Source organism: Lathamus discolor, chromosome 1 (assembly GCF_037157495.1).
Source record: "Lathamus discolor isolate bLatDis1 chromosome 1, bLatDis1.hap1, whole genome shotgun sequence".
Classification (NCBI taxonomy): Eukaryota; Metazoa; Chordata; class Aves; order Psittaciformes; family Psittacidae; genus Lathamus; species Lathamus discolor.
In genome coordinates this window covers 29,577,180-29,601,875 of record NC_088884.1, presented here as the reverse complement: position 1 = coordinate 29,601,875, position 24,696 = coordinate 29,577,180, and the positions used below count along the sequence as shown (strand labels likewise).

Below are 24,696 nucleotides of genomic sequence, written 5' to 3'. Positions count from 1 at the left end.
ATGTTTCAGCTCTGCGTCAAGTATACTTCATATTTCACTAACAAGTCAGTTTGCTATCAGGCACCTGTGTGCAACAGGAAAAGAATATAAATGCTGAGGTAATGTTAAGAATCAGTTCTGCCTACTAACATTCTTTACTGCCTCTGAAAGACAGTTTCACCATTCTGTACACATCAAATCTCGCAATTGTGTAACAGGAATAAAAACGCACCTTTTTCCTCTTCAGTTACAACAAGAATGTCTTTAGTATCTACTTAATAAATAAACCAGTGACAGGTTAGTAAATGTACAACTATGCATGGCACCTGTGCTACACAACAGAACAGTGGGTACCCTCTTCACAGTGTATGGAAATCATCCAGAGGAGTAGTAAATATTTTGAGAGTTCTGCAGAGCTCAGGCATATTTGCTCTACTTCCTCTGGGGAACTTCCTGAAAAGTCCTACTACACTACACTGAAATGGAATTATCAGGAGTCTACCCTTCTTCAGTTCAGTCTTACCGATGTCACACAGAGAACCGCCGCAAAACGTGTTTGTGGAGAGAAACCCATTATAAATCATCCTCAGAAAATAAGACAACACTCCACCATGCAGGGACCAAGTCCCCAGATTCTGGCTGAGGGCAGAAGCAGCTGATGCAGTAGAACATCATCTGTTTGCAGTACCTTCAGCTTACTGGATAGTGAGTAGTGACTCCCTGTTTATCTTACATCTGTTTCATGACAAGGTTAAACAGGTTAATTAAAACCACCACCTAAGCTGATAAACTAGTCTCACCTCCCAGTGCCACAGATTAGCTAGCACTAAGAGGTAAGTTAAGAAGCTATTGCCTTTTCCCCATCAATTACTACCACCTAGTTGGGAGATAGACTTCATAAGGAAAACAGTGCACTTCAATATGACATGTAGCAAGTTAGCAGAAGCTTGTGCCGAAGGTGATTTATACCATCTTTTCTGACTTCCTGTTGATGTGGACTAAGAACAGCTGTACTACCAGTAACTGCTTCAGCTGGGAAGTGCTGAGATCTCAAAGTACATATGAATCAGTGAGATATTCCTTGAAACAGAACAAAGATCCTAAACCAGAATGGCCATTGACAGCCAGGCCTCACTGATGATGCCTGTACAAGACTGTTTGTTCATTTGTGTGGACACACATGCTGTGAGGCTTTAGTTTTTAATTCATAGAGAAGTAGTCAGCAAAACCAAATTAGAATACAAGAGTACCAAGGAAGCACGAGGTTCCTGCATATCACAGTATGATATGGCCTATAATAAGTCTTCTTTTCTGTATAAGAACCAAATACAGAATTTCATCTGACAGTCATTTTATGTTCAGCTCATACTTTTTACTGGTGTCTGACAGTAACAAGTTCTCCTTTGCTCTAGGGAATACAGACAATGCTACAGTTATCACAGTGTTTGTTTTATTCTGCATATCATATGGAAAACACATAAGGGAATTCATCATTAATTTCATTCCTTGGCTCAGTTTTGATGAGAACCAACTGCTTAGAAGTTCAAGAGTTCTCCCATTCCTTCTTGGTTTGTACAGCGTAAACAAGTTCACACTGCAGAGATAATGCCACAAGGCAGCTCTTACTACTTACCATTACATTTCTCACCAACATGGGAGAGACAAAAACAGCTGCCAGAGAAGCACATACTTGAGCCACCACCAAAGCAGACGGGCTATGCTGTACTCTAGACTTTCCATTTTTAGATGAATGAAGCAATGGCTTCTAAGTCCACACACACTCACATCAATGATACTTAATTACTGATTCAAACCAGATGACAAAAATCAGTGAAGCACTGTAATAGCCCTTTGTTGCCATATGATTTTCAGAGCTGCAACCAATCGCAAGGTACAGTTCCGTAAGGACTACAAAGAGATTATCTGTTCATGTCATAGTGAAAACAGTGCAGCCTTCCTCACTTGAGCAGAACTGCACATGCGTTGCAATCTACTGAGAGGAAAATCTAAAACTAGAACTTGTGATTTTTGGCTGCTCATCTTATTCTACGACCTCTCTGTCACATGCACTAACCAGTCTTTTCCTCCTACCTTATCCCATCCATACCATTTTCTGTTAAATGTATTTGATTTCTTTAGAACACAGTTTTCAGAGTGTAAGACCCTCATTCCTTACATTTTTGCTAAAATTACTTCTTTTCCTTCCCTCTCTAAGAATTACAGCAAGGCATGCCAGAGACAGACACATACCCCAAGAGGTCTGGGATGGTGTCCAGAAAAATGACAGTCTAATTTCTCAGATTCTTCAGCTCCATCCGCTTCTCCTTCATCACTGGACAATCTGCTTGTTAAATCTCCTCCCATGGAAGGCAGTGGCAGTTCTGGTACGTACCCACTGTGGTTTGAAGAACTGTTGCTGTTTATGCTATTTGCAGATGACGGTCTAGAAGAAGAATATACATTTAAGCCATCAGTGCTCAAAGGCTCTGTAAACCTGCCTGCCAGAGTGAAGCATCAAAGTGAATTACACCAGAAATGATCACAAAAAAGGATAGTAAAAGATACAAAATAGCTGACATGTGGTCTTATCAGAAATGTATCGCGGGTTATCACCCAATTAATGTTAGCAAAAGCACCTCTATTGCCTGAAATTTTAAATTTGCTTCTTACAACATGTAGGTTTTCTTTATCTTTGTTTAGAATCCATTAGAACAAAGTGGGAATGCCTTAACACCACAGCATGAGGATGGCCTGCCTTTCAAAAGTAGCTTGGAAACAAATCATAGAATCATAGAATAGTTAGGGTTGGAAAGGACCTCAAGATCATCTAGTTCCAACCCCCCTCCCATGGACAGGGACACCTCACACTAAACCATCCCACACAAGGCTTCATCCAACCTGGCCTTGAACACCGCCAGGGATGGAGCACTCACAACCTCCCTGGGCAACCGATTCCAGTGTCTCACCACCCTAACAGGAAAGAATTTCCTCCTTATATCCAGTTTAAACTTCCCCTGTTTAAGTTTTAACCCGTTACCCCTTGTCCTGTCACTACAGTCCCTGATGAACAGTCCCTCCCCAGCGGAAAAGGATTCTCAGTTACAGTTTGTACAACCAAGTATGTATGTGGACCTCTGAGGTTGGAGGACATGTCTACGTTGAGCAAAATCTGATCTTCAGTATCATGAATTAATGCTATCAGGACACAGCAGTCACTAAGACTGTGGACAGGTGCCCTCTTCTGAACTGAGCAGGGATTGCTAACCAATGCCCATCAGCTAGAAATAACTGCTGCAGTTGCTGTTTCACAGCATACATTGTGTGAATGCTCCTCAGCCTTTGGGAAAAAATCGTGGAGGTCAAGCCAAGTCACCACCAGGAAAACAGCAAGCTCTGCCTCAGCAGAGCACGGAGCACTACACCACCTCTTCCTGCAGCAGAGCTGCAGCCTTGCTGGCTCCCAGCAGAGAGCTAGCAAGGGTTTCCTCTGCACAGGGCTTGCAAAACCAGACAGGACAGAACAGGGGCACTGCAGCAGAAATGGAAGTGTAGATTATACAAACATAATGTATGACAGCTAAAATCCTGCTCATCTACTACCTTTGCAATGTCTTTCAGCTGACTCTCATTCAATTGCATTCCACTTTTGCTTCTTTCACCGTAATACCTACTAAAAACACCTGCCTATCCCTCTGTGCTCCTCTCTATGTAAGAACTGTGTAAAGTCATCCCTTGTCCAAGAATTATGCAGATCTCTCACCAATTTATCTGTGGGTATTCTTTTGCTGTCCTTTTTCTCAGACCCTGTAAAACCCACCTCTGCCACTGTACAAATAAAATGCCATTACTGCTTAATGAACACAGAAAACATTGGAAATGCTGTCTCTATAAGACTTGAGACAGCAAATACAACAAATAACTCTTTGAAATAGAGACTATCTTAGTACAAAAGCCCCCAAATGGGCACCCAATCCTGACCAAGGCTTCTGCAAGAAAAGAAATGTGAAGCAAGACAAATGTGAACAAAACCAATTGGTTTACCTCTATTTGCTCCAGCCAAAGCTAGTACGCAAAAAAACCCCAAACAAAAGATATGGGAAGTTTACCAGAGGATAATTAGAATTCCAATTAGATCCAATACCTCACACTAGCTCTCCTAAAGGGATGTCTTTGCACTGTCTTTCTGAAGATTCTTTTTCCCCTTTCTAAGAAAAAATTCCAAAATGAGGAAAGACACCCTACAGAGAGTTTCAAATCAACACCTTTAAGAACTAGCTGCTTATATTGTCATTTACACTAAATTATCCCTTTTACAAGACATTCCACTGATGTAACTGGTGAAGTATTTGCAGAGAAATATTCTACATATATGTGCAGAATTTCCCCACTGACACCTACCCTGATTCATGTAAACAGACTTTTATTCCCATGCGTTCCAGAATGACTTGAATGTGACCTTTCCTAATTATTACTAACCATTTTAGCCAAAAAACGCAGTCAGTCTGAGATTCTGACTCTAGGGTGGAACATCATTCCTTACCTTATTCCCAATCAGATCACAGGCTACCATGGACAGATTTAGGTTTATATAAGCATCTTCTACTGCTAGCAGAAAATCTTGTATATTTTATCATGCAATAGTCTAAAGAAGCGATTAATACTCATAAAATGAGCTGTACCAAAGACTAAGACATTTCTTACAGCACCTTCAGAATGCAACATTCCACACTGGAGAATTGCTTACCTTGGAAGTACAGAATTTGGTGGTCTAGATTTTGCAGGAGATGTTACTTTAGATTCTTGCCCAGAGTTCACTGAAGATCCTGACAGAGAGTCTTGTGCTGGTGTGGGCTGGCTCTGATAGCTTTCCCTTGCAGATGGTGGATGCTCTTTGTCTTTTGCAACTTCTTTTTCCCTGGATCGAGCTTTGTGTTCAGCTAGAAGGATGTCAAACTGTTTTTTACGGCCTGGAACTGCTCGTCGATGATTAAGTGAATGAGTCTAAAAATAGGGTGGTTAAAAAGCATTTGTGTGTGCATGACATTGTTTATGAGTCCTCTATACTTCCGATACACCACAACTCTAAAAGATAAAATCTACTTCAAACAACTTTAGCCACAGTTATGGAAATAAAGCTGTTATTCTACATTATCTTTGAGAATTTATGAAGTTATTCTTAAGAAATGCCAACAACAAGGCAAAAATTACTTCTTACAAATGTTTTCATATAATCGAGTCTTATTGACTTACCTCTTCCAAGACAGAAAATGTAATTCCAATAATTTTAAAGCATTAAGAAGTAGCATCATTGTAGCTTTTAACTTATAATAAAAATTGATCTCATTGGATTGAAAAAACACATTTTAAAGTGAATTTAACTGATCACCTCTACTGACAGGCAGCACAGGCACATACAAATATTCATTATAATATGTCTTACACTGCTGCTACTTTTTGACATCAGACTTATTACTATCACAAGAGCAGCCTCCAAGTAATTTATAATACAAACATCATGTTATATTTTGTTTACTAAAAACTGACTACAACATTGTTGCACACATGAACCAAAAAAGGAGCATTTAAAGTTAGTACTTGTGCTTCTACATGACACTTTAATGCTTTTTGCATAATAAAATGATAAGAAAAAAGATCTTTTTAGAAATATCAGTGGAATAATGCAGATGCTCTGATTCAAAGAAACAGAATTACTCAAAAGAATTACCTGAAGACAGCGTCTGAATACCATACCCATTGTCTGTAAGACAGGAGCAGGTATGACCTCTCAAACTACTGTGGCAGGATTTAAACTATAACAAAGCATCTGATATTTTATCTTCTAAGAAAAATACCTTGCAGGTGAGCGATCTTGTGCAAGGTTTCTTTGTTTCAGGATCCAGTACTCCACAGTGTTTATTTGGGTCAAATTCTCTTTCTGTTTGATGGGGGGTGAGTAGAAAAAGGAGAAAAAAAAAATAGAATTAGATTACAGAAATTTTAACCAGAGCAGCTATAATTTTTGCCTGATAAACTTAATTCAACCAGGCTCAACCTGAATCATTCATCTCCACCCCAGCACCCCACAACTGTGCCACATTCATCACTCTTACAGTTGTGTATGTTTTGTCTTTATATGTTTCAGACTATTTGGTGCAGGATTTCATTCACAGACTTGTCAGAAATAAGTGGGCTTACAAGGCTGTACTCTGAAGAGTGGCCCAAACATAGGACCAAGCCAAACACCCGCGAGTTCAATTCCCCTTCTGATGCTGGCTGCCTCTGGGACCACAAAATACAGCGTGTGCAAATCCAACTTCTCAGTTTGGCTGAGACACACAGAGGCTAAATATCACAAGTGTTTTCACCAACATTTCTTTGAGACACTCAGAACTCTGAAAAACAACCCGTGGTGTCTCAAAAGTAAACGCAAGATTACTAATGGCATTTTGAAAACAAAACTTATCCCTGAATCTGTCCCCGAAGTCTGTGTGAATATAATGTGTATGTTAGTTCTTATTTCCCGAAGTGGAGGGAGGGATGGAGTTTCTAGCGTGGAGAGGTTATGGAAAAAAAAAAAAAAAAAAAAGCCATTTATATCAGTTCTACTCATGCTTAACATTAAAAAAATCACTAATATTTAACAGTCTGTATTTCCATACTTTATTTTCATTAATATTTTAGTATTTCTATGCCACAGCATCACCTCCTTTAGGTCATGTTAATATAATTTTAGTGTCTGCACTGTAGAGCTGTAACAAAACTATGGACTTGCATGCCGTAGGTTATGCCACCAGAAGAAAAAAATAAATCTACCATTATATTTATATGCCTTGACATGGTATGTTTTAATTGGCAGCCTGGTTTGCTTTTGTTTGATTCTGGAATACCAACTATTTGCCAAAGCCTATTTTTACTCTACAGCGGTGTTACATTCAGATACAATAAATATCCTGTATCAAATGCAACCTTTAATTTGAGGCTCTAAAAATCCTTTATAAACAAACAAATCAGAGCTAAGAGGAAGAGGCAATTCACAGCTCTGCTGCAATGTTATGACAGCATCACAGCAAGCAGAACAGCTGGAAGAAGACACATGAGGCCAAGCAGTCTACATTAGACAACAACTGTCATCCAGGTGCCACAGTTACTAGCAGTTTTATGTATTCTGATATGTGGACTCCAAAACAATAAAGCAAACATGAAATGGTTCTGTCATCAACTTATTAGCAAAGGCCTACCAAAAAGTAAGCTTGGAAAAAACTGCTGGTACTGTTTTTTTGATGAAGGGACTGAAATCTGTCACAAGTCATTGCAGTTTCTGTGCCCTTTATGACACAACAGAAGCAGAGAAGTAGCTGTGTATGACTAAATGCAATAAATATCATTTTCCATTTAATGAATGAAAACACATTTATGAACCAAAAGAGTTAATTGTTCCTGGTTTTTGAGTGTACAGTGCTCCATCCTATCACAGTTTCCTGAATCACCCATCAAACAACCTTCAGTGCAAATGAAAAAAACACTAAATAAACCATACAGGTTATAAACATGCCTTCCAAAGAAAAATCCCGAGGGTAACTGTAAGGCTGTGGAACGTGCTCTGAAAGTCACCAAGTGAGGACTGGTTTGGACTCACGGGGAAATGTACTTCAAAAATCAGAAGTGCTCCTTTGGGAGCATCCATCCTGACTGCTACCTGTCAGTATGAGTGTCCCACCCAAGCGAGACTTGCAGGACTGATTACAGCAAAGCCATGTGTCAGGAAAACTTTGAGGCAAAAACAACGTAGGGAGCTACAGTCAGGAAAAGTGAAAGCCATAGTTAGGAAAAGTGGAAGCATCTGCCATCTACCAAACAACAAAATCACACACCTTCCCTGAGGAACAGGAAATACTGAACTAACAGGGAACCACTTGTCCTGCCTGAAGTGTGTGTGGCTGTTCCAGAGAAATCATGAACAGCTGCAGATGAGTCTGGTTTGGGCAACACAGGAAAATTTTCACCTTCTTACCAATAAAAAAATGCAGCTTCTGACTACTACTGTATTAGGAACGTGTAGTGTGAGAACCCCAAGACTCCTGAGCACAGCACAGCACACCAAACACTATGTTTGGCGGACAAAGTAGAGCATTCTTTATCACCTCACTGAAAGGAAACGAAGGGCCCAAACTGAATTGCCTCAAACTCCTGTTTGCAATACAACAGATATTCTTGGGGTAAACTGGGCATCTGCATTCTTTAACTTCACCTCAAAGAGAACAAGGACTAACGAAGATTTAGGGGGAAAAGAATTATATAAATAAAAGCCATGTATTTTTGCAGTCTGCTATTAGGGAACACTGATCCACTTATGCTGGGCAGCTACAGACTGTCTTTTGTGGTTCCACAAACTGTTTCCTCTCTCTCACTACAACAGCGCTCCTGAAAAGAGGGACAGGTCCATTTATCACCCAACCAACCACCAGCTTTCAGCAAACAAAAAAACCCCCAAACTTCAGCCACAGTCAGGGAAATGGTGTGAGCGAGAGAGGAGGATGCTAAAAAGGAAAGAAAACAGATGTAAACGAGCCAGACCTATTAAAAGGCTACAAAAATTAATAGCTGGACTGCAGGATGCTGAGGGAAACTTAAATCCTCTAGGGATTGCCTCCTTCTTTCAATGCGAACTGAATGAAATTTATGGGATATTGAAAATAATCATCTCATTGACCTTCCAAGATCTTTTACTCAGCCTTAGCAAAGTCCTGTATAATAATGGAGAGGAATCCATCATAGTGACACACAATCTACAGGCAATTCATCTACAGCGCTTTCAGGACTTCTGTTTGCATCTTTGCTAAATTATTCTGTTGCTGCATCAATACATGAGGCAGTAGAAGCCTGAACAGATTCCAAATCTGATCGTGACAGGGGAGCTGTAAAAAAAAAAAGTATCAATTCTGTGGATTCGTTAACCATATAAAAGTTAACTATCGGAGTCTCAGTGCTGCGCAGAAATCTCCACCAGTGAAACACTCCCCAGCCCAGGAGACACTGCACATGGCGGCTTAGAGCCAGGACAGCGATGGAGTCACGTCCATGGGAAAAGCAAGCAAGCTGAAGGAAGGCCCTACAGAAATGATTCTCCTCTATGAACACATTTCAGCAAGCACTTCTACAAAAAAGGAATGAATATCACCTATAAAAGTACATGGTGACATGGGGAAAACAAGTATCTCAAATAGCATCTGTTTCTATTGCCCAAGTAGGAATTCAGAATTATTAGCTAAACTGAACATCTAAACCATTAGAGGGAATAATAGGTTAAGAGAAAGCAACATTTTAAATTAACTATAGAGAGGTTTTATTAGAGTAACAAATTGGATCTTAGCGAGTGAAATGTAAGGTTTAAAAGTGTTATCAGCTAGTTTCTCATGGTATTTTTTTGTTTTGTGGAAGGATATAAATGAACAACTGTTTTCTTATACGGCACCCTTAAGGAGTTAAGAAAGCAACCAGTTACTGAATCCTTTAAGGCAATGGCCTTGTTCCACACCCCACACAGCCCTAGCAAACACCTCAAACTGCTCTGGAATCAAGCCAAGGCAGCAGTACCACAGGCTGGCTGCCAAATCTGAGAGATGAAAAAAATAAACCTGATATTCAGTCAAAAAACCAGGGCACACTCATTAACTGGAAATGACTGCATTTATCTTGTACACCTTACACTTGGTCTGTAACTACTATACATTTTGGAATCCTGTGAACTAACTTTCTGCCAAGCTGATGAGCTGATGTGGATCATGCTGCCATTAGCAAAATTAGCCTTTCAGTGCACACAAGAAGTTCCTGCCCAAATCACGGAGTACTGCCAGCTGATGAATAGGCCCTGCACAGCTTCTGAAGCCGTAAACTTGAGTCAGTTACTTTTGTTCAAAACACACACACGCACACACACAAAGTCCCTCAAAACATTTTGTTTCCTTTCATTCACCACAAAATATGTTTTCAGCTTCTGGGGAAAATTCTCTATTCACTGCCCCACAGCTGGCACAAGTCACATCTGGGGAACACCAAGGAACATAATTCTTTATCCCAGTGGCTGGCATCACCCTTTCTAACAGAGCCTCTGCCCTCCCCATGGTGGGACATTCTGTGTTTCAGTGGCTGGTTTGCATGGGGACCTACGTTCTCAATACTGTCCTGCCTAAGGCCATCCGGGGCATTTCCACATTTAATCCCTCAACCCTACCATCCTGTCTTGCTGAGAAAACTCAAGATCCCCACACTACAAATGTCTTTACTCATGTGGGAACTGCAGGGGGAGGAGGGTGAAAGGGAGTTATGACTTTTAAGACTTCCCCAGCATTTCCCATATCTTCTTAGAATTTTCTAGCATTTAAAACCAAGAAAGAAGGTTCTTTAGAGAATCATGACTTGGTGGATAATCTTAAAACCTGAACTGTTCAACTTGATCCTGACTATGCTGACGTCACCCAACCAAGGCACATCTTTTATTGTATACAGACCCAGATCACATAATGGCTTCTGCTTGTTTTACTGAATTTATTTCCTTAAAAACTTCTATTTGGCCTACGGGTCAGTTAAGAAACACATGAAACACTCTAATTTCAAGCTTAATATAGTGTCTATTTTGAAAATGTTTTACACATGCTAAGAGTGTGGAAACTTTCTTCTTTATACAGTGCAAACTGGCATCTTACAATAAAAAAAAATCAAACCAAAACCAGGCTACTGCATTTTACAGCTATAGAAATCTGAGCTGTTGAAATAGTAATGAAGAAAGACTGACAACCTCAAAAGATGAAGTACAACATCACTCACCTGAAAGTCTTTTGTAAGGCTTGTTACTGCTTTTAGTGCCATTTTGGTGTTTCTTGTCTATTGATGGAGCTACAATTCCTTTGCCGTTCAGAATCTTTTCTGGTGATGGTGGCACTGACTTGGATGTCAAACCAGATTTAACCAGAGTTGAAGCAGGTATGGTGGATGAAGACGCTGAGGAGGAGGTGATGGTGGTAGTGGTTGCAGAATTCATTTTAACATTGGCACCATCTGCCTTCACTAGGTTAGGAATTTTCTCTAGACTGACTACTGGAACAGGAACACTGCAAAATCAAAGAAAATTCTTCAGGTTGTATTTTGTGTACCAAAGATTTACAGTTACTTTATCCTCTTTCACAGATACAAAACATTTTGATGCAAAGGACACAATATCTTAAGGCCAGACTAAGAGGAAATACTACCATTATTGACTATTTGTCCAATCAAATGTTTCTAAAGCCAGGCATCTGGCTTTGAAGAGAATTATGACAATGAACTGTGGTTTACTTGTTTATTTTTTTAAGATCCAATCCCTTACCATTCATAAACAAAGTCAGTCCTTAGCACTAAGCAAAACATACCCTTTTACGTATATGGTCTCATGCCTTTAGCACAAACACAGATACGTGTGTGCTGCACTAAACTCACCAGGATGTGAGCAACATGTGCTTGCAGGCCAGAAAACCAACCATATCCTGGGCTGCATAAAAGAAGCGTGACCAGCAGGTTGAGGGAGGTGATTCTGCCCCCCTACTCTGGTGAGACCCCCCTGCAGTCCTGCATCCAGCTCTGGGGCCCCCAACACAGGAGGGATGTGGACCTATTGGAGTGAGTCCAGAGGAGGCCATAAAGATGATCACAGGGCTGGATCCCTCTCCTATGGAGACAGGCTGAGAGAGCTGGGGTTGTTCAGCCTGGAGATGAGAAGGGTCCAGGGAGACCTTAGAGCCTCTTCCTGTATCTAAAGGGGCCTACAAGAAAGCTGGATAGGGACTTTTTACAAGGCAGAATGGCTTTAATATGAAAGAGGGAAGATTTAGATTAGATGTTCGGAAGAAATTCTTTACTGTGAGGGTGGTGAGACGCTGGTGCAGGTTTACTGGAGAGGTTGTGGATGTTCCATCCCTGGCAGTGCTCAAGGCCAGGTTGGATGGGGCTTTGAGCAATCTGGTCTAGTGGAAGGTGTCCCTGACTGTGGAAGGGGGGTTGGAGCTGTACAACCTTTAAGGTCTCTTCCAACCCAAACCATTCTGTGATTCTGTGATAATGAAGTTGTTTGATAACAGTGTTAATATTTTTAAACAAATACAAAAATAATTTATTTGGTCAGATGTGTCCGGATGACACACAAGTTCTGAAAACAAGGAGAGAAGAGATTTCAAGCACAGAAATCTCAACAGTGGTCCCTTTAAAAGTATTAAAATCCCTGATGAATTGAGAATTACTAGAATGTATTTTTAATAAAATCTTATGAACTTCAAACAAATTTTTCCAATATAATTATTTGCTTGGTTGGTCTTTATCAGAGTAAAGTTTAAAGAACTAACTTCTCCAAACTGGACTACCACCACAGCATATTTGTGACCCTAACAAATGTTAACCTCCTGAATTTGGCAGCAAAAGATTGGGACGGGTTATTTTTGATTCCAACATGATTTTAACACTTCCGGCTCCTACCTCCATGAAGAAATACCCATCAATGACAGCTGGTTTTCACCTACCTGACAACTCCAAAAGAAGATGTCTTGTGACTATGAATTAGTATATAATGTATAAATTATACACCCCTCCTTACTGAAATGAACCCAGAGAAAAAATAGTTAAAACCCCCTAAATTCTCAGTCTTTAAGCCCAGATTTCATTTGAGGCTGCAAATGAAAATGTCTCACTTATTCAGCTCTTCCCATACACTGCCTGAAGAGCTGCTTTGGCCAAACAGTTGAATGTCTGCCCTGTAAGCTAATTCACACATAGCTCATACAACAATGACAGTTTTCAGACTATCATTCCACACTGCGCAAACAAAAGAAACACAAGTTTTCCTAAATACAAATGCAACGGTGATGGGTAAAACGTAAAACACATTCCTCATCCAGAAGCATGAGAGTCTCCTTAACAGTATTCCAAACTTTTTCTTTCTCAATTGCAGAGAACTAAGCTAATGCCTGTAATTTTAATTCCCAGCATAAAGGTGACAGCAGAGAAAGCTGTCCCATGCAGAAGTTCTTTAAACGCTGGTATGCTTTAATCTTAGTATTATCTTAAAGGTTTAACTTCATGTACATGCTTAAAGGTAAAATGAAGCCTATTCACAGAGTGAGAAATTACTCCTTAGCAAACTATACTCAAAGAACCTGCTTCTTGCACATCACTGCAGTCATTCTGCCTAGTGGTGCAGAGCTCCTGCAAGCAGTCAAAACTCTAGAGCCATCTGTTAGAGACACCTCAACATACATCTGGATGTAAAAATGGTTGTGTGCTTCAGGATGCAGTTTGGGTAAGCAGAGCTCCTTGCCAGAGACCACAATGTTGGCAGTGTCCCAAGACAGGCAACATCTGCCTGGCTGCACATCACCTTATTTACCATATTTTCAAAAGAATCTTTGAACGAAGGGCCTGTTTAGATTTACTAAAGACACGTGCTGAAAGGGACAATTAGAGAAACAACATGCAAAAACGAAAACCAAGGAAAGGATCATGACAATTAAGTAAAAATGAGAAAATGGGAGTTGGCCAAAGATAGGTGAGAAAAATCTGTATTCAGTTAAAACAAGTTTACTTTTTTTTTTTCTTTGACAAAAGAAATTCTCATAATAGCAATATCTACCTAAAGGACAGTAAATTAGTCATTGCCAGTGCAAAAATAACAGAAATGTTCAGTGTTGCACCTATACTCAGAAGGAAGCCTGATAATGCTCTCCAGTCAGATCAAGATGGTTCTTGATTCCCTCAGTAAGTGTAAAGTGCCAGCTGAAAAATCATGATTAACTTTTTTTGCATAAGCAAATCCAGATAATGTGGCCATGAGTTCCGAAACAGTTGGAGAGACAGGGGGTCTCAGCATATTAATATCTCATTGAACCTTGAAACACTTGGCAACTGAGAGAAGACAGCAGAGCACTGCTGTTGCATCCACACTGAAAACCCAGTAAATAATGGAAGAAGTAATGGAAAAACTAAATTGACAAACAATTAGGTCACATAGTTTTTTGCTGAAAATCGGATTTTGGGAAAGAAACCTGGTTTCACTTTTTGATGAGGTTACCAGTTAAGATGACAAAGGTAACTGTAAAAATGCTTCCACTTTCAAAAGGCATTCTAAAACCCAAATAAGAACAATTTAAAAGCAATTGTTAAAAGAACATAAAATAAAAACCTAGTTTTTCAGAGCGTTATGATTCAATAAGGGTGCTTGCTAGGGGAACGTTTTAGACATCACTACCAAGTCTGACACAACTGAAAACTGCACGGGTCTTCAGAAACAAATCTAAGATTTGCTGATGGAATCAGGATTGAGGGAAACCAGATAATTCTAGTCAATTCCATTCCATTCCCATCCTCTCCTTCAGCAGAACCTGTGAAAAACTCCCGAAACAGTTTGAGTGAATTTTCCTCTTGAGTATCTTGTGGCAAGTTTTTTTAGTTCCAAGCCATTGCCTGTCACTGTTGTTCCCAAGCAAGAAACATAACTGTAGTATGTCACAACACTCCTCATGCCTGGAGCTCCTTATTACTCCTGTTTTTCTTTCTTCAGGCTTTTACCAGTTATTTTTTCCTTGCTGTTATGTAATTTTGCTGGGGTTTTAGTTTGGTCATTCATAACTGTATTTGCTCTAAAATCTCAGCCATTCATTCAATTCTTTTCAAATTTGGTGAGAAAACAAATTCACAGACATTGTAAAACACAAACCATTGCTCTAGTCTATGTTGCTGGGATTGCCTTTATAGTGTAACAAAATTTGTGATTTAGTGTCAGAATATGTGGCCCAAGTTACCTCTGCTGAATTTTGTTTCTAATTCCATGCTGCATTAGGATTATCCTTAAATCTTAACTAGCTTCACTTTCTCAACCTCAGTATGAATAATGGTATTTCCTAACACAAAGAAATAAAAACTAAGAGATGATTAAAAAAAACCCTTTGAAAAGTAATATCATAAATTCTAAATGATAAACTATAGGTTTACCTTTGTGGTCCTATTTCTGTTCTCAGAAAGAGTGTCAGTTTTCTACATGTTGACGAAAACTACCATAATTCCCTCTCATTTTCTGACCTTCTGGCAGGCAATGACTAATCTTCATGGAGGGAGGTTGAGGAGTCTTGCTTCAGTCTTACCCCAGTTTCACACTGAGGATGGGTGGAAATGAACACCCTGTAGCACCACAGCACCAAAAACCTTCATGGCAGCACTCAGAAGCTGTGCTGGCACTCAGCAAGTGAAGCAGCATCCTTTGGGCAGGTCAGCAGCAAGGGAGAGAGTTGCTGGCTAACAGGAATGCCTTTTAGAAAGCATATCTGAGCTAGCCTTATTAATTATGACTGCTTGTTCATTATTGCTGTTATTACTACTCTCCATCTTATTCTTTGCCTTTTTCTGTCTATTTTCTACCCTTGCGCATCTCAACTGCAAGCTTCAGAAAATGAGGGTTTACATTTATCTTGTGCAGAGCGCAGTGGTGCTCCAGCACTGCTCCAGTCTCTAAGCACTGTTGTATTAATAGCAACGATCTTAGAGAGATACAAGGGGAAAAAAAATCAGAGCTGACAGATATTCCTGGATGATGTATTCACAATAATCCTTCATATTCCAACTACAAGAAGGGAAGTATTAAAACAGCAGCTACAAAAATGAAACTGTTCCAGATCTCGTTTCATCCGATCATTCTGATCCCGCTTTTTAAGACATTAGCCAAGGAGCAACCTGAACCTCTACAGCACATCTTGGAACAACACAGGATGTGAAGAAGAGAAAGAGCTACTCGGTCAGTGTTTAAGGTGACTCAACCAAAGCTACAATGAATTAAACAACAGAAGAGTTGGGTCTACACGCAGGCAGACATGACAGCAGACAGATCTGCTGGGCTGTGCTGCTGCAGAAGACACTGCTGAAACCCTGCTATTAATTGTCACAGCTAAAATTTAAAAGAGATGCTGTATGAAAGAATTAGGCAAGTGCAACAATGGTTATTCCAGGTATGGAAAGCAATCATTACCAGTGATAAGCCAATCTGATAACTGTCTGGAAGAATCCCTACCAAGTAAATATTTGTGGAATGAGACTAAAACGTAACAGACAAAAACACTGAATAACTGGAAGCTTCTGAAGATGATAAACCACACCACACTTGGATACATGATGCATCCCATTTGCATTTTTGAGACAAATGTATTTGTGCCAATTGAGTATTTCCTTCTAGAAGATAAGTGGGTGAAAATCTATGCAGAAAGCTGAATGGAAGATACAATCATAAAAAAGAATAAATTTTATGAATTTCTCCTTTAAGAAAATTAGACCTGCTGAATATTTTCTAGAATCCTAAATAAAAATTATAATCCACTAATGGAACAGGAACATACACCTTCTGTAACAGCTGTCAGCTCTCTATAACCTGTGATGATTATCAGACTGATTTTATTCTCTAACAAGTCATGCAATCTAAGCCACTTAACACTTATTTTTGAAAGACAATCTCACTGATCTCCACTTCACACTGTTTGTGATTTGTTGTGCGATGATTACAATATCTTTAACTACTGTACGTCTCATTTTCCCCCAGTGGTAAACAAAACCACAGCATTATCTCCCAGCAGAGCTGCAGGAATTGGGTAATTCACAGGTACAACTACGGACATATTTATTGCTAAAATATTAGCAGAGCAGTACAACATTTTTATATGGCTAAATCTACCTTGATAATCATCAGCAAATGTTTGGGATGTTCCCAATAAAGGGAAAAGGGATGGGTGGAAATGCCCAGTTATTTTGTTCTCTTCCAGCTTTTACTGACTGACAGAATGCCATCTGTTGCCAGAACGGAAGATATTGTTTATAGATTCAGTTAATATGCTGAAATGTGGATCTCTAAGTTGCTGTCTGTAACACTAGGAAGAGAAACAGGTTTATAGTCAATAGTGGTAATAACCTAAAGTCCTTTCTGATTTTTCTTTAATTAGACTTAAGAAAAAATAAATCCTCTCTTGTATAAAATCCTCTTCAACGTTCGGAACAAAAGGTCACTACTCAGTCAATAGTATATATTTTTGTTTTTATAGTAAATGAGACACACCTTAATTGGAATAGCCTCTGTCTCATCTGTGTGTATGTGTGTGTGTAATCTAATCATCCGGATTTTAAATTTTCAGAATTATATACCATAATTGTCTGCAATGCTCATCATGTTTCTAGAGACAGTGGGTTCAGATTCGTAGGAAGATTAGACTTCGATCAAGTTTGTTCCACTGCAAGGTAAATTCTACAGGCAGGCAGAAGCTGTTCTCTTTGAAATCCCACCAACCAGTGAATGTTTCAGGGAGAAAACTGGAGCTATTACGTTAACATAATTTGACTTTATGCTTTGTCTCACGAAAGAATGGTTTACCTTAGATTTACTGCTTTAAGACAGTTGTGTCCAGAAACCCTACCTAAACCTGTGACTTTCTCATGCTAGATACAGCATAGAAGAAGGAAGGATCTTTACACAGTAAGCAGATAAAACTTAAGGAAAAGGAAGCATTACTATTTCAACTTTACAGACACAGAACTGAGGCTGAGGAGAGTAAGGTACAACAGTAGCCTGTGAAGAACCAGGTACTGAACCCGGATCTTGAGTCATCAACCTAATGACCTAATCACAAAGCACCTTTTCTGTAGATAACTAACGACAACCAGTTTCTTAAGGAATAAAACAGTGACCCAGTTCTGCTTTCCTCTGCATTTCTGCAACTCTGTTGCTACCATCACAGTCACGGGAGGACGGGCCTGGCAGTCTCAAAGCCTGTGTATGTATATATATCACAGAACATGATGTAAGATACCCCCAAAATAGTGGCAGCCAGAATTTTCCTCTGTCTTCTTATAATGCATCAAACATTATCGAAATATCAAATGAACTCTAACAACAGCTGATGTTGAAGATAAACGACTATTACCAGTAAGTTTTCCTGAATATCAGTTAAGGCAATATTAAGAACTCTACAAAAATTATCTTACTCCCTAAAAGCATCACTTTTAAGGTCAGATACTGTAACAGAAGATGGACCTTAAAGATAGCAAATGGAGGTTTTTGAAAAGCAAAACATTTGATGGAACATACAGTCCTTTTCCCTCTTCCTATATATATATGTATGTGTGTGCATAAATATATATATATATATATATTTTTTTAAATTCGAAAATATCCAAGTTTCCTCTCTTAGGAAATGCAGAGGCTTAAACTGCAAACTTAGATGAGAACACAGATTTTTTTTGATGAATATAAAATAAACAGAGATACTTGTTTTCTGAACACCAACACCTTTGGTAGCTATTATTTTGGTACTTACCATGGTTTATCCCGTGATACTTTTGAAGGAAAGACTGTGTGCTGTTTGCTACTGGAGGTAAGTAGATTGTCTTTGGGCGTTTTGAATGGCTTTGAGTTGCTGCTGACAGGGTTATGGCCGCTGATACAGGATTTCGGTTTCATCTGTACTAGGGATGTCCTGGAATTGCAGGCTGGAGAAGCTGGAGAAGGGGAAGGTTTACACATTGAACCGTGTCTTCGTTCTGCAATAGAAAAATAATAAACCTTACAGCATTTCATAGGCTAAAACAAAAAAAGAGTCAGTGAAGAGGCAATCGTTCCTCTCTGTGCTAGCTACAATGATTTCATCACTCCCAAGAACACCAGTTCATCACTGTTGTGAATGCAATCAGGCTAAATGATAACTAAACATAACCAACTCCAAGCAGTGCTCTGAAAAATGCAAAAAATAGTAAAATTAATGCTAATAACCTACCAGAAAATTTCACCAAGAAATCTCAAGACCATTTCTTAAGCAATAAGCAACCACCAGCATCTGTATGAGGTGCACTAGGGTGTCCCAGCTCCTTCATGTGATGAGGAGAGTACGTAGCAATTGCTCAGATGACTTGGTGAAACACTCTGTGACAGACATGAGGTTGCTTCTATAATGGTTTATGAAGAATTCATATGACCCAGTTACTGGACAGTTTACGGCTATTTTGTTTCAAGTTTAATGGGAAGCTGTAAGCTGAAAGCCTGAGAAGCAGTGAGAGGTCTACTGCTGCCAGCCATTGCAGAGGCAGGCTCTGCCTGGAGGAGATCTCCAGCCACCAATCCAGGTTTTTTATCACACAGAGCAAATGGCACGTGCAGAAAAGCAGGAAGTTTACGTATCAGTTGCATCTAGAGGTCAGGCCCTTGTGCAAGCACTGCTCACGCTCACACCAGAGACTTCCTAAGCACAGCACAAAGCAAGGCCTTGCTGACTCCGCAATAGCAGAACAGGCTTCAGGACAGACCAGCTTCAGTTCAACTGTTTGCGTTTGGTTATGATTATTTAAAAGCTAAATGTCCAGTCCCTGAGACTGCTAAATAGGAAGATTGCTTTAAGAAAGTATTTGGCCATTCTTTACAAATTATGCCCTTCTCCAGGGGACAAGCGCCTGGCCAGCACAGGCTGGATCACACTGTGCTGCAAGCAGGGGGCTTGGTGAGGAGAACTTCGGTGCAGCTACAAGGTATTACAGGAGATAGGGTTTGTTTTTTGCTGAGAGGTGCTATAGATCCCTAGCAGCCCCACCCTCCCAATTTCAGGAACACCGTTTCCCCATCCCCTTCACCCTGCAGCGAGCCAGCCCCAGGGCTCCCCAGCCAGAGCAGCGGCCACGCTGTGGGACGAGGAATTTTCCAGTCAGCAGGACCGCGCTCAGCAGCAGCTGACCCCGGGCTGCTGGTGCCCTGGCACCAAGAGCCTCCGCAATGGGATCAGCCAGGTACCCCTGCTGCCGACACGGCCATCAAACCAGCAAGTGCACTGGTAACTACAGACCCAGAACTTCGGACAAGCTGGAGTTTCTCCTTCAACACACACCAATTTTTCCTCGTCTAAAGCTTTCAGCACTTAACTTGAAGAGCCCAAGTGGGTGCTACTCTGAGCTTGCACAGCATCCCCTCATCAGCGAAGAGCAGGTTAAGGAAGCAACAGCAACCTGCTGCTGCCAGGGAAGGTTTTGTATTTACATCACGAGCCCTGCACTCCCCAGTTTGATATTTCAAGGATAACTAAGAAAAATTTTCCCACAGAGAATCAAAACACGAAAATTTGTCTGGCATCCTCACAAGTAAAAACTTGCCAGTGGCAGAAGGATTCATCCATGATTAATTTGCAACAGGCAAATACCCCAAGAACAAAGAGATACGCTTAAAGAATTATATTAAAGAATATTCCAAACTGTTTCGATCTCCAATGACTAAATAAAAGCACTTTCTATTAAAGACCAAGCACTTCCGTATCTTCATATTAACAGCTTTAATTACAAATGCTGAAATTCCCTCCAGATTTTCCTGCAACTGCAGAACAAAACAGTCTTAATGCTTTTTCTAAATACAAAAAGTATGTCCCCTCACCCCCAATGCCAGCTGTCATTTGCCGTGTTTCACACCACCACACACCCCTTCCGTGTGCAGCCTCTGCCTTTAAAAGTCCTTTGCAGGAAGCAGTTAATTTACATTCATTTCACCTCACCTTAGTGGCAACAACCATGCAAGCTGTGCATCTGCCTCTGAAATGCAGAGCTTTATTCACAGGTTATTTCATTAAATAATAGTTATTGTTTCAAGATTCACCAACCTTCTCAACAACTATTTAATGTTAGTTAGCTTAATAAAAATGTGCAACTTTCCCATGAATTGAGGACTGATGAAAAGGAACTGCTATGTAACTAATAAAACCAAGCTGTATAGAAAGTGAAACCTGGGAAAGAACACAATTTCCACATACAGATTATACAAATTCAGGATTAATTACTTGAATCTTCACCATGGCTACTGATATTCTCAAGACTGACTGCCTTCTAGTAAATTGCGCCTTTTATATCACCCCTATGGATATATTTGGAAGTGAAATACACTACTCTGTTATTAAAATTAATCTTCCGGAAAGACGGACATGCAAGATACCGACCATCTAAAATTATATGTTAAAGCCATCTCAGTATCACATGCCATAGCAAGTTATTTTTTAACAGCCTCTTTACAATGGGTTTTCAGTCAAGCTAAACATTTGGTGCTTTTCCCTGGACAACTTTCTCAATTTATTAATTCCCAACAGCAAACCAGTACATTAAACTTTGGATTTTTTCACTGTAACACAGAAAATGGTGGAAGAGACACTGTTGTGATGTGGCAAGATAATAAAGTCTATCCTACTGTTTTAAATAAATGTTTACTTAAAAGATGGGGAAGGAAAAGATTACAAGAATACTTATTTTATCTGAGTGTGTCAGACTGGTGGTCACTCTTGTGATTAAACCAACTGCTATATTTGGTGTTTCCTTTTACCTCCATAAACTCCCATCTTCCCTCAAAACATGGCTAAAGAAAGTCTTCTATGTTTTAGACAGGCTCTGATACATATTTGAGAATTATCAGCATTACACAGCTTCTCTTGATGTTTCCTAGAAGCAAAATGGAAATTATGACCACGGTAAAGCCATACAGGGGAAAGGATGTAAATAGCCAGTGCCACGTATCAGTGTTCTCAGATGCTGCTCTGATGGATAAAATCTGCACATCTACTCACGTAAGTGAATGTCACTTTAGTGTCAGCAAGAGAAGATGGCAGCAACGCCTTTCAAGTAGGGCCACAGTGAAGAAATGGAGGAGTAACTCCCTCCAAAGGGGCAGAAAACCACTGTTTAGGCTGGGCAAGCACAGCCTCAGGAGACTGGACTTGCCAAAGGCGTGAAACCTCATGGACAAATCTTGATGGTGGGGGCATAAATAATAATAAAATATTGATTTATTCCTTCTCAAGAACTATTAGGTTGCCTCTTGCTTCCTCCTCCCTTACTTTGTATGTGGTAATGAATCAGTCTTAGGCACTGTAAGTTTCAAAAAGAAATAGTGGGAATATGAGATAAAGCGAGAAGGTTGTCAGCTGTGAAAACCAGCTGCTTAAACCAGGACAGTGGTGCTCCTCTATTAAACTGAATTTCCTGGTCACAAAAATTTCTACTAGTTTGTCTATTAATATGTTACGTATATATAAGGAATTACATACAATCTAGGTATCGGCTATTATACAGCCTATGTAATATATTAATATGTAAATAAAAGATATTTGCACTCGAATAGTTGTTATAAAATTAGATATTCACATGCTAACACATTCAAGAGACAACCAGCCATCTGTGTAAGAATTTCTAGGCTCATTTGCAGTTCATGTGCAGACAGATGATATCTAGCAGGGCAGGTGAACTCGCATGCAGTTGTGGATGTGGCTGTCCCTGTCTGCATATAGAAGTGGCACCCACACTGGGCATAAACAAACCTAAAGTAGAATGAAAATTTTTGCCCCTAAAAGAAATTAAGAAACCCTGCAAGGCAACTATAAAAGCAGTTAGCACTTGTAAGGTACTAACCTAAATCCTACAAGCATTTCTGCAGAAGCCTGCAATGCTGCAAATGTGCTCAAGTTCAAAAGACAAAAGAACTTTTCCAGTTCATTTAAATACTTGCAAATGGATGTTTACACTCCACAGAAACAACACCACATATTCTGGTTTGCCTCTAAATACCAGCTGCTGTCAGTCCAAGAGCAGAGAGAACACAATCAAAGTTACAATCCTTTTTACCACATTAATCCTCCTGCAACCCCTCAGCTGTCTCAGCACAGCCATTGCAGCAAGTGACAAGCAACATGTGACTTTTGCTGTCAAACAGTTTATGTATTAATGACTTGAACCTGGGAGGAAAGTTTAACACTCTCTCACTGAATTAACTGCACTTTCTAAAGAATCAATTTCAGGTCAATATCTGTTATTTTTTCTAGTTAGTGGCAGGAGCGTGCAAGTCCAACGCTACGTATTGTCCAAATGTGCACTGCAAACCCTGCATCAGTAGCATTGCAAGCAATCTTAAAACTATGCCAGGAGATTCTCCACGTCCTATGGAAACATGGACATAGTCCAACTTTCTCAGCCAAATCTGAATTGTTTGTAGATGTGAAGCCCTTATGTTGTTGGAGACTTAACAGCCCCTGAATCTCTGGAGCTACTCTCCCATGCCCTTGTACTCCATTTCTAATCCTCCTTCCTGCATCCTATACAATGCAACCCCCTACCTTTCCCCAAAAACCTCTGCTGCAGCTGCCAAAGTCCTCTACATCTGCCTTTGAATCTGTAATTCCATTGGATCCCCTCTGATCGGGTCACCAGGGAATACTAGCAGCTGTTTTGCAGGAAACGCCACATCTCCTTCTAATCACAGGCAAAAAAGCAAAGCAATAGAGAGGCAACATGAGCTTCAGAGCCACAAACACAGCGTGTGGGAAAAAGAGGCAAAACCACATTCTGAGTAGAAAGTCTCTTTCCGAGTTTTTGTCTCCACTCTCACACAAGATCAAGCACTCACTCAGCCCACAGCAAACCTTATTCACAACAGCTAATATGTTGCCATTAAAATACGCCAACCATACGTTTCCAGATGGACTGCAATAGTTTTGTACCCAAGATGATTTTTATATGATCCTGAAATTGCAGATATCTCTAACCTGGATTACAAACAAAAACCATTTCTTAGTACGTCTCATCTACATCCATTCTTACCCAACGTGTGCTACACAAAATTGATCAAGTGAACAGTTTTTGCCCAGTCAGTGTCTTCTCCATCAGTGAGACACAGAAGATCGCAAAGGGAAGAAGTCACGATACAGCTTGAGCGTAGAGAAAGATAAGCCTTTGGTCTTTCAGTAATTTCTTGCAGGTAGTTAAAACAAGAAAAAAAATCCCTCTAACATTGTCAGAAGAGAGACACGAGAACTCTGTCAGCACCAGTCATTTTGAAACATTACTCTCGTTTAGCACGATCTGACTTCCTGTATACAAGAGGCCTACAGCAAAAATCAATTTTAGGTTGACCCACGAATAACTCAGAGGCCCCATGGATGTATTATAGCTTGGTGTTACACTTGGTGAAAACAAATGCAATATAATGCTAAAACCCAGAAAGGTAAGAAAGTTATTTGCTGTTAGTAAACATTTACAGAATAATAAAACTCCTTTTAAGCTTGTATTCATCACAACCCTGCAGTTCATAGCCCTTTTACTTAAAATAGCATAAAGTAACTGATCCGACTGCCCTTAACACAATATGCATAGTGTTTGTTATTCCCCATTTACAGTATTTAAGCAGATGGTAATGAAATTAAGTATCTGATCCACATAACAACTCTGTTCCAGTAACATATCCCAGTCTAGTCGATGAAGATGTTACCTATGGTAACTCCATATACCACCTATGCACAAATTTCAGTTTTTCTATTTTCAGCATATCCTGAGGTGTTCTGTTGCACAGCCCTTCAGTAGGCACAGTTGAGCAATGCATACTTACAATTTCAGTAAATAGCAAGTGAAACCTGCCACCTCGGACTGATCCCAGTTCACAGTTTGCAAATGTACTTGGCATTAATTCTGAGAAAACCAAAACAGCAAAAAAAGCCACACATGCCCAAAAAGTGACAGCCAGTGACCAGAAAACTGAACAACTAGGCTGCTTGCAGAAATGTGTCATCCTGCAGTAACTGGCAGCTGGTTCATAACAAGAGTACATAAACACCTTGTAAGCACTTTCATTTTGCAGCCACAGTCTGAAAAAAACCCCTAACAAAC

General features: G+C 39.9%; 1 protein-coding gene across 8 annotated transcripts in view; it reads right to left on the bottom strand.

Moving 5' to 3' along the window:
* ATXN7L1 (ataxin 7 like 1) overlaps positions 1 to 24,696 on the bottom strand; it is a 113,996-nt gene that overhangs the window by 14,005 nt on the left and 75,295 nt on the right. For 6 of the 8 annotated variants that reach the window (XM_065666140.1, XM_065666151.1, XM_065666158.1 and 3 more), the window contains 5 exons: positions 18,345 to 18,567; positions 10,804 to 11,087; positions 5,832 to 5,914; positions 4,724 to 4,980; positions 2,230 to 2,422 (listed from right to left, as the gene is read on the bottom strand). In XM_065666140.1, coding sequence (XP_065522212.1) covers positions 2,230 to 2,422; positions 4,724 to 4,980; positions 5,832 to 5,914; positions 10,804 to 11,087; positions 18,345 to 18,567 — 1,040 coding nt within the window. Of the gene's footprint in view, positions 1 to 2,229; positions 2,423 to 4,723; positions 4,981 to 5,831; positions 5,915 to 10,803; positions 11,088 to 18,344; positions 18,568 to 23,634; positions 23,654 to 24,418; positions 24,440 to 24,696 lie in introns of those variants that run through there. The other 2 variants (XM_065666190.1, XM_065666200.1) reach the window with 2 other exon arrangements.